We start from the raw sequence: 14,904 nt of genomic DNA on the forward strand, positions 1-14,904 counted from the left end.
AAATTTATACCCGGATATACTCGGAACAGGAGAGGTCCAAACATCGCAATGAAGAAGTTCAAAAGCACAAGTAGCCCTAGACATCGAAGTTTCAAACGGAAGACGGACATGTTTGCCTAACCTACAAGCAATACATGTTGTAGGGGGAGATTTATTACACGAGAATTCAAAAGACGCTAGTGTTCTAGACATGGAGTCGCGCCCTGGATGGCCAAGCCGGTGGTGCCATATGTCGGTGGAGGCGGTGGTGAGATGAGCTTGTGGAGACGCCGGCGAACCAGGGACAAGTGGGTAAAGCTCGCTGTCACTGTCACATCGCAAAATCACCGCCCGAGTGTGAAGATCCTTGATAGAAAAACCAAGACCGTCAAATTCAATAGTGATAGGATTTTGACGAGTTAAAGCACGAACAAAAATAAGATTTTTAATGAGATCGGGAGTAATAGAAATATCACGAAGATGAATAGGAAAAGAGGTGGTGCTAAGGGACGCATCGCCGATGTGTGTGATGGGCAGGCCAGCACCGTTACCGACGATGACATGAGTAAGAGAAGAAAAAAGAGTTGGATTGGGGAGGATACTGGGTGTGTTTGCGAGATGAGAAGAAGCCCCGGTGTCGAGGAACCAATCTTGGCCAGCGCTACCTCCCTGAAGAGAGAGGTTATGCAGGGCTGCATGAAGTGGCGCATGATCCCATGGTTGCGTTGGCGTTGGAGCAGCAGGGTAGTAGACAGGGTAGATCATACCAGAAGGCGCCATGGCCTGTTGCATCATGCCAGGAGGAGCGATGTGCGTCGTGTGCGCTTGAGGAGGCGCAGTCGGCAGGCGTGGTCCGAGGATGCCCGAGCTGGGAGCGCGCCAGGAGGGCGCCCAGGCTTGAAACATCCCAGACACGGGATATGCGCCCATGGGCCATGCAGAAGCTGAAGTGCTACTCGGGTGAGGCGCAGGTGCACCCGCTGTCTGGGTATTCTTCTTCTTGCGACCACGTTCGCCGTTGCCTGTAGGGGTGGCAGGGCGGAGAGTAGGGGCCGGTGCAGGGATGGGTAGCAGCTAAGCAACACGAGGAGGAGCACCACCGGCAAAGAGAGCAGTGGGAGTCGTCGGCAGCTGCGTGTAGCGGGCGAGGCGACGTTCCTCCTGAAGCAAGGCCGAGCGAGCCTTGGCGAAGGTGAAGCTGACGGGATTGATGGTCAGCGCGGCGATGCAGTGACTGAACTGACTGTTGAGCCCGTTGATGAAGGCGAGGAGCATGTCTTGGTCGCTGACCGGGGCGCCGACGTCGCGAAGCGTGTCGGCGATGCACTTGAGGCGGCTGGAGTAAGCTGTGATGGTAAGATCGCCTTGCACAAGGTTGTGGAACTCGTGCTTGGCATAAATCGCCCGTTGAAGACGATTGTCAGGGAAGAGGTTGTTGAGGGCATTCCATGCCCGCTCGGCCGTGTCCGCTGGCTGGATGATGATGTCGAGGATGTCGTGAGAGATCGACGTGTACAGCCAAGAGACGATACACTGGTCAATCTGCGTCCACTCGACGTCATGGAGCATGAGCTGGGCGTCGACGATGCCGTTGATGTGATCAACAAGCCCGAGCTTGCGGAAGGTGACGTTGAAGTGAGTCTGCCTGATGGTGAAGTTGGACTCCTCGAAATCAAGGATAGTGGGCACATGGGAACGGATGGAGAGGAGTTGGATTGCCGCAGCCGAGGGACCGGAAGCACAAGGAGCGGAGTTGCCGAGGTCGGCGAAAGGATTGCCGCCGCCGCTGATTCTTGAGGAGGAGCGCGACATGGCGACAGGAAGGAGATAGCTGCAGAAGAAGCTAGGTTTAGAATCGATAGGTATCTGATACCATGTACTCCCTCTCTCTCAGTTTACAGGGCGTGCGCGTACCCCTAGGTCGTCAATTTGACCAACCTAATACAAGTCATATATTACAAAAAATAAGAAGCTAGGTTTAGAATCGATAGGTATCTGATACCATGTACTCCCTCTCTCTCAGTTTACAGGGCGTGCGCGTACCCCTAGGTCGTCAATTTGACCAACCTAATACAAGTCATATATTACAAAAAATATACCAATATAAACTTCAGATGTTCTATTTTCAAACGGTATAATTTTTGTGTTATATAGTTTATATTAGGGTGATAAAATTGGCAACCTAGGTATACGCGCAAGACTTGTAAACTGAAACGGAGGGAGTAGTTTAGGAGAGATCGACGTGATTGCATTTATCGGAGGTGTCGAGTATATATACAGAAATCCTAGCCAAGTCCTATCTCTATGCAACAGTTTAAACACTACAAGGAAATATACATAGAAGGAAACCGTGGCCGGACTAGCTCTTGGGTAGGAAACTTATCAGAATACAATGCATGATATTATCTCTTCTTACAGAAAGCATCTATGTCATTAATGCCTGAAGCCCTACAAATTTTAAGAGATCTACTGAGTGAGTAAGACTAGGCATTTGCGTATCCAGATGACGTAGACTAGGCATCAATTGTAAGATATCCGTCGAAGGATGTAATATATACCTCGCTCCTTTTTGCCGCATGCAAAAAATAGCAACTCTACTGATCTTACATATTTTATGCCCTTGCAGAAAAGATAGCCGTTATAGCGAAAAAGATGCTGCAGTAGTTGTACGACAGATGCTCAAGGTTGCAGCTGAGTGCCATTTGCATGGTTTGGTTCACCGAGATATGAAACCTGAGGTATACTCCAAAAATGCGAGATGGAACCGGGCTGTCAAGATTAAGTGATCTTTCGAATTAATGCATCATATTGTGTTGCCAGAACTTCCTCTTCAAGTCATCAAAGGAGGGCTCCCCCCTCAAGGCTACAGATTTTGGCCTTTCAGACTTTATAACACCAGGTGCTTGCATATGTTGTAACAACTTGTTTCATAGTATTCATGCTTGACTTACTTTCCTGTACATATGAATCATATATATTGCTCCCGAGGTGGCATTTAAATTGATCTGTCTACTCACAGGGAAGCAGTTTCGTGACATTGTTGGAAGTGCCTACTATGTAGCACCAGAAGTGCTTAAGCGCAAGTCAGGGCCGGAATCGGATGTTTGGAGTATTGGTGTTATTACATATATTCTGTTGTGTGGAAGACGACCTTTCTGGGACAAAACTGAAGATGGAATCTTTAAAGAGGTAAGTTTACCTAAACTATCATGAGAGAAGTCTACTTTTCAACCCTGAACTTACACGTTGGTTTAGGAATCAACCCTCAACTTCAAAACCGGTTATCCTACACCCTAAACTATTCAACCCCGTTAGCATTCAACCCCCCTGCCCTGTTTACCCGGCTTTGACCGCGTTGACTGCTGACTCCGCACCGCCATGGTGTTGACCCCTCCTTATGTGGGATCCACCCAGGAAATAATAGTAATAAATTGTTTCATTTTCCCTTCCAACTAACTCTTGGAAACCTCGTTTTATCGCGGGAAGTAATTTGGATCAGCCGACCGGCCACAACTCCTGGCTGGTCACATGCTTGCCCTTCGATCGTTGTGCGATTCATGCTCGACCACCACGCGCTGGTGCCACGCGGCTGCTGGGGCCCATGCACCGCGCACACTGCTACCTTATCTCTTCACGCAGGGGCGGTCTCCTCCACCCGTTTCCTCTGCTTTTTCCTCACTTCTCTCCTCCTTGCTCCAAGGGGACGGGAGCGCTTCCTCGTTCTCCCTCCTCTTGCGTCCAGATTGGGGGTGGGGGCTGGTTGCTGGCCATCAGGGGCAGAGCTATGGCAAGGCGGGTTGACAACACCGTTCGCTGCAAGGGCGGAAACCGATGCTACAACTGCAGATGCGGCGACTAGCGTCTCTGGTGTTATGACGGCGTGATGGGCCGGATGTACGATGTTATGCAAGCGGTGGCGCAGTGGACGGAGGCACTGGCGACCGCATGAGTTGGATGCTACAACCAGCGGCGCCGTGAGCTGGGACCAGCTGCTCCTGGAGTTGCAACCGGCGACATGGGAAGCTACGGCAGGGAGCACTCCGTAGTCGAGAATGCCGCGACCTGCGTCAGTGGAAGCTAGGACCGGCTACGGTGGATGCTGGGACCGGCAGTGGCGGATGCGATGAGCTTGCCACTAGCGATGCAACGGAAGACGTTGGATGCTGGGACGGGTGGTGGTGGATGCTGCGACGGGGAGATGACGACTGCAAGCAGTGACAGTGTTAGGACCTGCAACGAGGCATGCTATGACCGGTGACAATAAAAGCTTCAGCCGGCAGTTCGAATAGCTGGGACAAGTGACTTGTCGGGCTAGCGGTGCCACTGGTACTTCAGGTGGGCGGCCGTGGGAAGCGTGCGTACGAGCCCACACTGGTGGAAAGCTGCGAGCGCGTCCGTCTGCCTGCACGAGCAGTGGTGGGGGGTGGGGAATATCCCTGTCTATTTACGCCGAGACGGGGTGTGCGGGAGGTAGACGACACAGATCGAAAGGCCAGGCCGAACCCAATCGTGCGGCGCGGGAGGCCACTGATCGAGGCTCGGGCCGGTTGCCTAACGCAGAGCATTGCCCTTTTCTTGCTGACGAAATAACGGAGCTGTCACCTTTTCAGGTTTATTTTTCCATTGCTCGTCCCTGTGTTCCAAACGGAACGAAGGACAATTTCCCTGTGAACATTGTTCTTGTACTATTCCTGCACCTTTTCCGTGAATCGCCTAATTAAGAAGTTGGAGGAGCTTTGCTAGGTGGCGGAAGAGCATGCTGAATAGACGAACTGGTGAACAACTGGCGGTTTTGCAAGCAGGTGGGGAATGATTCCTTGCGGCAGTGCATGGGATCGGTGTCTGGGTCCCGGTAGCGGTGCGGCGCGGTGGGGATTGAGTCCTGCGGCGGCGCATGCGGTGACCCACTTTTTCACAGAGAGCGCTGGCCATAGCTCTGCCCCTGGTGAAACTGGTGAAAACAATGTATGGTCACCATTGCATTGTCCATACCCCATGTCAGACACCGCTCATATAAACTTGTCAAACCAAGCTCTTGGAGACTGCTTCAGTCCGTAAAGGGCTTTCTTTAGCCTGCATACCTTGCCAACACTCTCAGAAGTTGAGGACCCAGGTGGAATCTCTACGTATACCTCCTCCTGCAAGTCCCCATGCAAGAAAGCATTCCTATACAGTTGATGTAAAGGCCATCCGAAATTTGCTGCACAGGAGATCAGAATCCTCACAGTGTGCATCTTTGCTACTGGAGCAAAAGTATCATCGTTGCCAATACCGTATGTTTGACTGTACCCCCTTGCTACAAGCCATGCTTTGTATCTTCCAACCTTCCCTTCTGCATTCTGTTTCACAGCGTATACTCACTTGTAGCTGACTGCCTTCTTTCCTGTTCGAAGGGATGTTAGTACCCATGTATTGTTCTTACATAGAGCCTCCAGCTCCTCCACCATGGCCACACGCCACTTTGAGTCCTGCTTTGCCTTCTCATCAGTCGGAAAGAGAAGCAACAATTGCTTTGTAGGTCAGGACAATGCTTTCCTATAAAGCAGGATGCTTTAAGCTTTACAGGAAACACAATTTCCAATATCATTGACATTGAACCCATACTGTTTCTCTAGTATCCCTGCTATTGCCCGAGTAGTTCTCCTCAAAGCAATACGCCCATCGATTGACCCTTTTGTAGCCACTTACCTTTCAGCCTGATCCCCCTGATGTGCAACACCATCACCTCGCTTTCTGAATACACCTTTAGCTGCGCCTCTTGCTCCACCATCCACCTCGACACACTACCAATCTAAGCCAGTGCACGCTTCAGTGAATACACCTTTAGTTGCTCCTCTTGTTCTGTCGTCCACCTCAACACACTACTAACCTAAGCCGGTGTGCCAACCTGCACATCACCGGTGGAAGCTGATGCTTGTATCACAGGAGCCACAAGAGTTACTATTCAGCCTGACCCCCCTGATGTGCAACATCATCACCTCGTGTTCGTGAATACACCTTTAGTTACTCCTCTTGCTCTGTCGTCCACCTCGGCACACTACCATTCTAAGCCGGTGGACGCTTTCGTGAATACGCCTTTAGTTGCTCTTCTTGTTCTGCTGTTCACCTCGGCACACTACCAATCTGAGCCGTTGTGCCAACCTGCACATCATCGGTGGAAGTCGATGCTTGTATGACAGGAGCCATAAGAGTTACTATTGAGCCGCTGCTAAAGAGCTGCATCTGTGTGGTACTACTCCCCCCTCTTGAACGATCTCTGGTTGGAGACATTGGTTAAGTTCTCCAAACAAGACACATAGATCATTTTTCTGACCACTAGTAAATGTGTACATGCAATGCTAGTTAATATTATGCAATATATTAATTGCATAAAGATAGTAGGTAAGATATCATTTTCGTGTTAATTATGTGATTAGTGCCGACGGTGATATTTGGTATGATATTAGTTGCACGTTAAACATGTTGAGCGCTCATCATTGGAGCAATCTGGATCGTTGGATTGACTTTATTTGATGGCCGAGATTAATTGGATCTGCCCCTTACGGTCCTTTTATATTGGTATAGATAAAAGGGTTTCGATTCACGAACGTAACATTCATGCTCACAAATATCTGCCTCTCAGACGGACTCCAACATTTATACCCTCTTTGTCCCGATAAATATCCAATAAAGATACACTTCACTGCCTGAGGATTTAATCTGTTGACCGATGGCCTATGATCATGAGCAAAACAAGTGCAACCGAACACCTTGGGAAGAATTTATTTTCTGTGAAAATCAAATTGACACGGTAATTTCATACCCGTCACCCGGGATGGCGTTCACGGTAATTTCATACCTTTCAGACGGTGGCCTTCATGACAGCTTCACTCCACAGGAACTTGGGCACATTCATGGTGAACACCAATGCCCGGGCTACCTCCAGCAGATGGCAATTTCCCCCCTCTACCACCCCATTATGAGGTGTGTCCAGACATGATGTTTGATGCAGGATGCCCTTGTCCGACAAAAAGGCACCAATGGCCTTGTTAACATACTCAGTGCCATTGTCTGATCCGGTTGCTTGAATTTTCACATTAAATTGAGTCCGAACAAGTGCATAAAAAGTTTTGAAACACTGAAACACTTCGTCTTTATGTCTCAGATGATAGACCCAAATCATCCGAGAATGGCAATAGATGAACGTAACGAATTACTTCATACCACTTAGAGATAACACGGGACATGTCCATACAGATGAATGGATTAACACAAAAGGAGAAATACTCCTATTCTCTTACTCACATATGAGTTTTTGGTATGTTTAGCAAATTCACATGCATCACGGTTCAATTTCTCTTATCCACACCACTCATTACATCAGGAAATACTTGATACATTTTGTCGAAAGACGCATGTCCCATCCTGTAGTGTTGGAGTAGGGCTATAGTCTTGATGCAGGGCAAGCCTAGGGTTTGGCCTGATCTTCATGAATTGGAGGTGGATTTGAGGAAGAACACGAAGAACACAAGGGAAATCACACAAGAGGAACACTCATAGACAAGATCCACACCAAGATGCTCCTTATCGATAATCAAATCACAAGATACACATAGATCCAAACAACAACAATGGTAGAAAGTAACTAGGTAGTTCTTCCACATTCTCTATGAAACGTGGAGGCCTTGAGAGATAGATAGCCTTCCCCAGTCCAAAGAATATGGAGGTCTTGATTAACCACAAGGGGTTCTTCTCCTAAAGTAGGCCTTGATCTCCAAAGGAGAAGGATAGATGAGCAAAGCTCTCTCAAGTTTTATCTAAATGCTTTGCTAACCCTAGAATGGAGGAGGGGATGAGGTATATAGTCCTAGGCACGAAGAGGTAAGTAGGTGGGGAAGATACATGGGCATGTGCCCTTTCCTCACTATGCACAGGCATGCTGGAGGGTCCGGGGCAGTCCAGAGGCTCCAGGTACTTCCAGGGCAGGATCCAGAGTCAACAGAAGGTTTGCAGGGTAGCGTGCAAGGTGGGGCGAAGGCTTCGGGGTACTTTTGGGTTATTCGAAAGGTTGCATAGGCTGGCCCAGATGTTTGCCCGGAGGCCCCGTGGTATCTCTGGGGCATCGTCATGCTTGATGACTTCGTCGTGGCGGTTCCTTATCTGCTTCTATGCTTCCCTAGCGGATGGTGTGGCCGCTCTCTTGTGCATGACCTCCTCATTGCATGTTCATCATTCGGCTCAAACCTAAACGTGCAAAGTGTAGGAGGTCAAGTAGCCTTAACTAGTAACGACCATAGTTAACTAGATACTCATCGTTGGATAACGGTTGTCTTTAATGTATCGTGGAGATTGTGGGCGACGCCTCCGTAATTGACTGTTGAAGATCGGCTCGTGTTGGTCATGCGGGTGAATGACTGGAGACATTCCCAGTGGCGAAGGACGAATTATTTTTAAGGTGCGGCGGAACCTTCGGCGGTAACAACCGCGACGCCGTGCCACCCAGCGCAGTCCATCAGCAACGATGCCAGGTTGCCGCTTACGCAAGCGCCTACGCCCACGACTGAGCTCTATCTAGCCTTCTCTTTTCCCGTTGTTCGCCTGCGCGGGCGGCCACTAGCACTAGGGTTGGTCGCTCGCTTCCATGGTTTGCGTGATGGCTGGCTGCATTCTACGCCTCTTCATTCCGTTCCTGGACAACTAGTGTCAATCGATGATGTGTCGTTGCAGTTCGGTCAATTAACAAATGATGCCCAAGCAAGTAGGAGGACAGGTTCAGGTAACTCAGCCCAAGCCTCAGCAGCGACCGAGCCCTCTTTTTCTTCCTTTTCTTTTCTTCCTAGCCGTCCAGTGATGTATGCACGAGAAGATTCATTCGCATGCAGCGATGTAGTGTACCAGTAGAAAACGTTTTGCGCTATAAATCAAGGTAGGGCGTGTTAGGAATAAGCAACTTGTATTCCCATGAGGCCATAGGCCGATATATATACATGTACAGGTGTGGAACATATGCAGGAAACTCCTTATACAACGGGATCAATATAAAGGGGTACATGACCTATATTATAACTCTAACACCCCCCCCCTCAAACTCATGGTGGAGGAACAACACTGAGTTGTGCTCTAGTCTGGGCCTTCGTCAGGAAATCCGCCAACTGTAACTCGGAAGGCACATACTGAAGAGCAATAACCTGATCCTGCACAGCAGCGCGCATATAGAAAGCATCAACACCAATATGCTTGGTGAGCTCATGCTTCACAGGATCGCGCGCAATGCTAGGCGCGACGGGGGTGATAGGGGAGTCAGGAAAAGTGAGGAAAGAGATATCCTCCACTGAAAAAAACGAGGAAGATGGGCGTGGGTAAAAAGGACGAGACTCATCAAAAGTCACATGTGAATGCGCATGAAGCCAGCGAACTCGGTGTAGTTAGTACCATCGAAGATCACCCGACAGCGAGGGACAGCAACATAACCCGATGCAGCAGACTTTTTTTTAGGAGAGACCCGAAATCAGCAAAACACCAGACGGCAGACGGAAGACCACGAGCAGGCGGGAGACAGGCGGGAGACCACGAGCAGGCGGGAGACCGGAAGGAGCGAACGGCGGCCGCGGGAAGTGGAGCTGGGGCGCACGGGTAGCAGCAACGGCGCCTGAGAGCAGGAGGCGCGGCTGCGCGACCGCGAGCCTGGCGGGAGGGGCGGACGACGGGAACGGCGGAACCGCCCTGGCACCTGGCGAGAGCCGCCCTGGGCGGACGGCGGGGGCGGCGCCTGGCGGGCGGCAGGAGCGGCGCCTGGCATGAGGGGCGCCTGGCGTGAGCGGCGCCTGGCGGGCGGCGGGAGCGGCGCCTGGCGGACGGCGGGAGCGGCCTCTGGCTGGAGGGGCGCCTGGCGGGAGGGGAGGAAGAGACGCAGCAGCGACGCCGAGGCGAAGAGAAACCGCGGCGGCGGCGGGGATGGGATCGTAGCACGAGTTGCGCGTGCGAAAAAAGAGACCTAAAGCTCTGATACCATGTTAGGAATAAGCAACTTGTATTCCCATGAGGCCATAGGCCGATATATATACATGTACAGGTGTGGAACATATGCAGGAAACCCCTTATACAACGGGATAAATATAAAGGGGTACATGACCTATATTATAACTCTAACAGGGCGGACGCCCTACCGAGTCCTTCGCCTGTGGACATTCCCCCGACTTGAGGGAACGGCATCTGACTGTAGGCACTTTGAAAATTGGAAGAAGGCCCCTTGCTTGGTTACCTCATGGGATGTAATCATCATGGGCCTGGGCCTTTAGATGGACCATAAGTAGCTGTGGGCCTACCCCGTAGGCGTTCCCCTGTCAACTCCTCTTGTCTAGGCCAGCCACTTGTCTAGGCCAGCCACTGGAATGGTATGGGCCACATATATAGCACAATTCTTAAAAATAATCTACTCCCTCCATCTATATATATATATATAGGGCCTAATGCGTTTTTCGAGATCGCCTTTGACTATTGATAAGATTAATAGTATATGAGATATGTAATGTGAAAATTATATCATTGGAAGCTCCTTTCATGTACGAATTTGACAGTATGCTTTGTGTAACTTGCATGTCATATACTATCGCTTTAACATGTGGTCAAACTTAGCCTTGAAAAACGCATTAGGCCCAATATAGATGGATAGAGGGAGTATACGACATGAAACTATAAATGGCCTTAAATTTGGAGCAAACTATTACGTTTTGTGCACCAACCAGTAGAACCAAAAGACCAAACTGATCAAGAAGGTTGGGCAATCCACATATACACCCCCCCTCACGTGTGACTCGATAAGGTGTACATTGGATAGAAAGATGGAAAGCAAAATTTTTAATTTTTTCGTGGCAAAGTGTAATTTAGTAATATCAAGATGATACCATTTACACCCAGCCTCTGCAACAACATAATATCACGACCTAGTCAATACATTGAGGATGCACAGAAACAACACCACATAAACATAAACATAAACATAAACGTAATATCACAGACCTAGTCAAGACATTGAGGATGGGATGCACACAACCCGAAAGATGTCCCAAACAAGTTGGGGCAAGCTAGAGGTGAAACCCATAAGATCTCGCAACCAACTGATGATTCTGGCACATGGATAGCAAGCTTCCACGCACCCCTGTCCATGGCTAGTTCTCTGGTGATACTCCAGTCTTTCAGATCCCTCTTTAAGGACTCCTCCCATGTCAAGTTCGGTCTACCCCGACCTCTCTTGACATTATCGGCACATTTTAGCCGTCTGCCATGCACTGGCGCTTATGGAGGCCTGCGCTGAATATGCCCAAACCATCTCAGACGATGTTGGACAAGCTTCTCTTCAACCGGTGCTACCCCAACTTTATCTCGTATATCATCATTCCGGACTCGGTCCTTCCTTGTGTGGCCACACATCCATCTCATGCGCATCTCCGCCACACCTAACTGTTGAACATGTCGCCTTTTAGTCGGCCAACACTTAGCGCCATACAACATTGCGGGTCGAACCGCCGTCCTATAGAACTTGCCTTTTAGCTTTTGTGGCACTCTCTTGTCATAGAGAATGCCAGAAGCTTGGCGCCACTTCATCCATCCGGCTTTGATTTGATGATGCACATCTTCATCGATATCCCCATCCTTCTGCAGCATAGACCCCAAATATCTAAAGGTGTCCTTCTGAGGCACCACCTGCCCGTCCAGGCTAACCTCCTCGTGCCTAGTAGTACTGAAACCGCATCTCATGTACTTGGTTTTAGTTCTACTAAGTCTAAAGCCTTTGGATTCCAAGGTTTGTCTTCATAGCTCTAACTTCCTATTGACCCCGTCCGACTATCATCGGCTAGCACCACATCATCCGCAAAGAGCATACACCATGGGATATCTCCTTGTATATCCCTTGTGACCTTATCCATCACCAGAGCGAAAAGATAAGGGCTCAAAGCTGACCCCTGGTGCAGTCCTATTTTAATCAGGAAGTCATCAGTGTCGCCATCACTTGTTTGAACACTTGTCACAACATTATCATACATGTCCTTGATGAGCGTAATGTACTTTGCTAGGACTTTGTGTTTCTCCAAGGCCCACCACATGACATTCCGCGGTATCTTATCATAGGCCTTCTCAAAGTCAATGAACACCATATGCAGGTCCGTTTGCTCCTTGTATCTCTCCATGAGTTGTCGTATCAAGAAAATGGCTTCCATGGTCGACCTCCCAGGCATGAAACCAAACTGATTTTTGGTCACGCTAGTAATACTTCTTAAGTGGTGCTCAATGACTCTCTCCCACAGCTTCATTGTATGGCTCATCAGCTTAATTCCACGATAATTAGTACAACTCTGAACATCCCCCTTGTTCTTGAAGATTGGTACTAATATACTCCGTCTCCATTCTTCTGGCATCTTGTTTGCCCGAAAAATGAGGTTGAAAAGCTTAGTTAGCCATACTATAGCTATGTCTCCGAGGCCTCTCCACACCTCAATGGGGATACAATCAGGGCCCATCGCCTTGCCTCCTTTCATCCTTTTTAAAGCCTCCTTGACTTCCGACTCCTGGATTCGCCGCACAAAGCGCCTGTTGGTATCATCAAAGGAGTCATCCAGTTCAATGGTAGAGCTCTCATTCTCCTCATTGAACAACTTGTCGAACTACTCGCCATCTATGCTTAATCTCCTCGTCCTTCACCAGGAGCTGGTCTGCTCCGTCCTTGATGCATTTGACTTGGTCAACATCCCTTGTCTTCCTCTCTCGGATCTTGGCCATCTTATAGATATCCCTTTCGCCTTCCTTCGTGTCTAACTGCTGGTAGAGGTCCTCATACGCCCGACCCCTTGCTTCACTCACAGCTGGCTTTGCAGCCTTCTTTGCCATCTTGTACTTCTCTATGTTGTCCGCACTCCTATCTAGGTAGAGTCGTCTAAAACAATCTTTCTTCTCCTTAATAGCCTTATGGACATCATCATTCCACCACCAGGTATCTTTAGCTTCTCTTCTACTTCCCCTGGACACTCCAAACTCCTTTGAGTCCACCTTATGAATGCAAGTCGCCATCTTCATCCACATATTGTTTGCATCGCCTCCTTCCTTCCAAGGGCCCTCCTTAATGACCCTCTCCTTGAACGCCTGAGCTACCTCCCCCTTGAGCTTCCACCACTTTGTTCTAGCAACTTTGGCACGCTTATCCCACTGGACACGAATCCGAAAGCAGAAGTCAGCCACCACGAGCTTATGCTAAGGTTGACACTCTCTCCAGGTATCACCATACAATCTAGGTGCGCACACCTGTCTTCTCTTCTCGAGAGGATGAAATCTGGCTAGAGTGTTGACCACTGCAAAAGGTCACTAGATGTGATTCTCTCTTTTGAAAGAGGGTGTTAGCTACGATCAGGTCGTAGGCTAGAGCAAAGCTTAAGACATCTTCTACTTCTTGATTCCTGATGCCATAGCCAAAGCCCCCATGCACCCCTTCAAAACCCGTGTTAGATGTACCCACGTGGCCATTGAGGTCTCCTCCTATGAAGAGCTTCTCGCCAATCGGTACACACCTAACCATGTCCTCCAGGCCTTCCCGGAACTCCCTCTTGGTGTTCTCATTATGGCCTACTTGCGGGGCATACACGCTGATAACATTGAGAAATAAGTCCCCAACTACCAGCTTGACCAGGATAATCCGGTCCCCATCTCTCTTTACGTCTACCACTTCATACTTGAGGCTCTTGTTGAGCAAGATGCCTAAAGCTGACATGACCAACCATGCACAACAAATAAGCAAAAACAACTTTTCACCGTCTTTGACACCACACCACACAAACTGCGAGAAAGGTACCCCGAAAGCAACACATCCAGGAAGGAAACAAATGGCGCGCAAGCACCGCTGCCACGTGATCTAATCACTGAACGGTCAGATCGTGGGTTTTCACCTTAGAGAGCATGTCTAAGCAATCTCCGAAGAAATGATTTATGGACATAATGCATAGACACCGCCATCGGCAGATGCGATCAACAAAGGTCAGACCTAGGTTTTTCACCCCCAAAGCTCAACACCTGGTTCTCGAAGAGCACCACCTAGCCGAAATCACCTTGTGTTGCCACCACCACTTGCGAAAGAAGATGGTGCTGGCAGGAGGGGCACACCTACACCTAAGTCATGTGATCCAAGCCACACATGTACACGAACTGCTGCACGACTCGAAGATCCGAACTTTGTCAGTACCTTCATCTTGCACGTGCTGCACAAGGCGATGACGGCGCCAAGATGTGGCGACGTACTTTTTGCCACCATAAGTCCTAGACGCACCACCCCTACAGACCTTCCCCACTGTTGCACCGCTTCACGTCAATGATAACCGTAGCCAGGTGGAAGCAAAACCGCCTCCTGAATCAACGATGAATCATTGGTTTTGGGTCGGGAAGACTGCCGCTGCTAGACCGATCCATGCGGCCACCGGACGCTCTCGCGGCAGGCCCGGAAGGGCCCATATCAGACCCGCTCGTGTACCACCGCCACACCCCGGACCATTGTTGCCGTTGCCGCGGGCGGGACCACCACCCTCCGCTGAGTTCCGCCACGAGAGGAGAGGACCACTTCACGCCGCCCTGGCTTTCACAATCCCGTCCACCATCGCCCCACATGGCCCAACCCCCACCGACAAAGTGAGGGTATCCCCCCTGTGACGCCCCCGATTCAATCGTACACTAATCATGCACGCAAACGTGTATGATCAAGATCAGGGACTCACGGGAAGATATCACAACACAACTCTAAAACATAAGTAAGTCATACAAGCATCATAATACAAGCCAGGGCCCTCGAGGGCTCGAATACAAGTGCTCGATCATAGACGAGTCAGCGGAAGCAACAATATCTGAGTACAGACATAAGTTAAACAAGTTTGCCTTAAGAAGGCTAGCACAAACTGGGATACAGATCGA

At 49.6% G+C, this 14,904-nt stretch overlaps 1 protein-coding gene across 7 annotated transcripts in view; it reads left to right on the forward strand.

Annotated features, from left to right (window-relative positions):
- LOC120973310 (calcium-dependent protein kinase 18) overlaps nt 1–14,904 on the forward strand; it is a 63,803-nt gene that overhangs the window by 15,115 nt on the left and 33,784 nt on the right. For all 7 annotated transcript variants that reach the window (XM_040398814.3, XM_040398817.3, XM_040398816.3 and 4 more), the window contains 3 exons: nt 2,606–2,717; nt 2,800–2,878; nt 2,999–3,168. In XM_040398814.3, coding sequence (XP_040254748.1) covers nt 2,606–2,717; nt 2,800–2,878; nt 2,999–3,168 — 361 coding nt within the window. The remainder of the gene's footprint in view (nt 1–2,605; nt 2,718–2,799; nt 2,879–2,998; nt 3,169–14,904) is intronic.

The sequence above is a fragment of the Aegilops tauschii genome, chromosome 2, assembly GCF_002575655.3.
Source record: "Aegilops tauschii subsp. strangulata cultivar AL8/78 chromosome 2, Aet v6.0, whole genome shotgun sequence".
Taxonomy (NCBI): Eukaryota; Viridiplantae; Streptophyta; class Magnoliopsida; order Poales; family Poaceae; genus Aegilops; species Aegilops tauschii.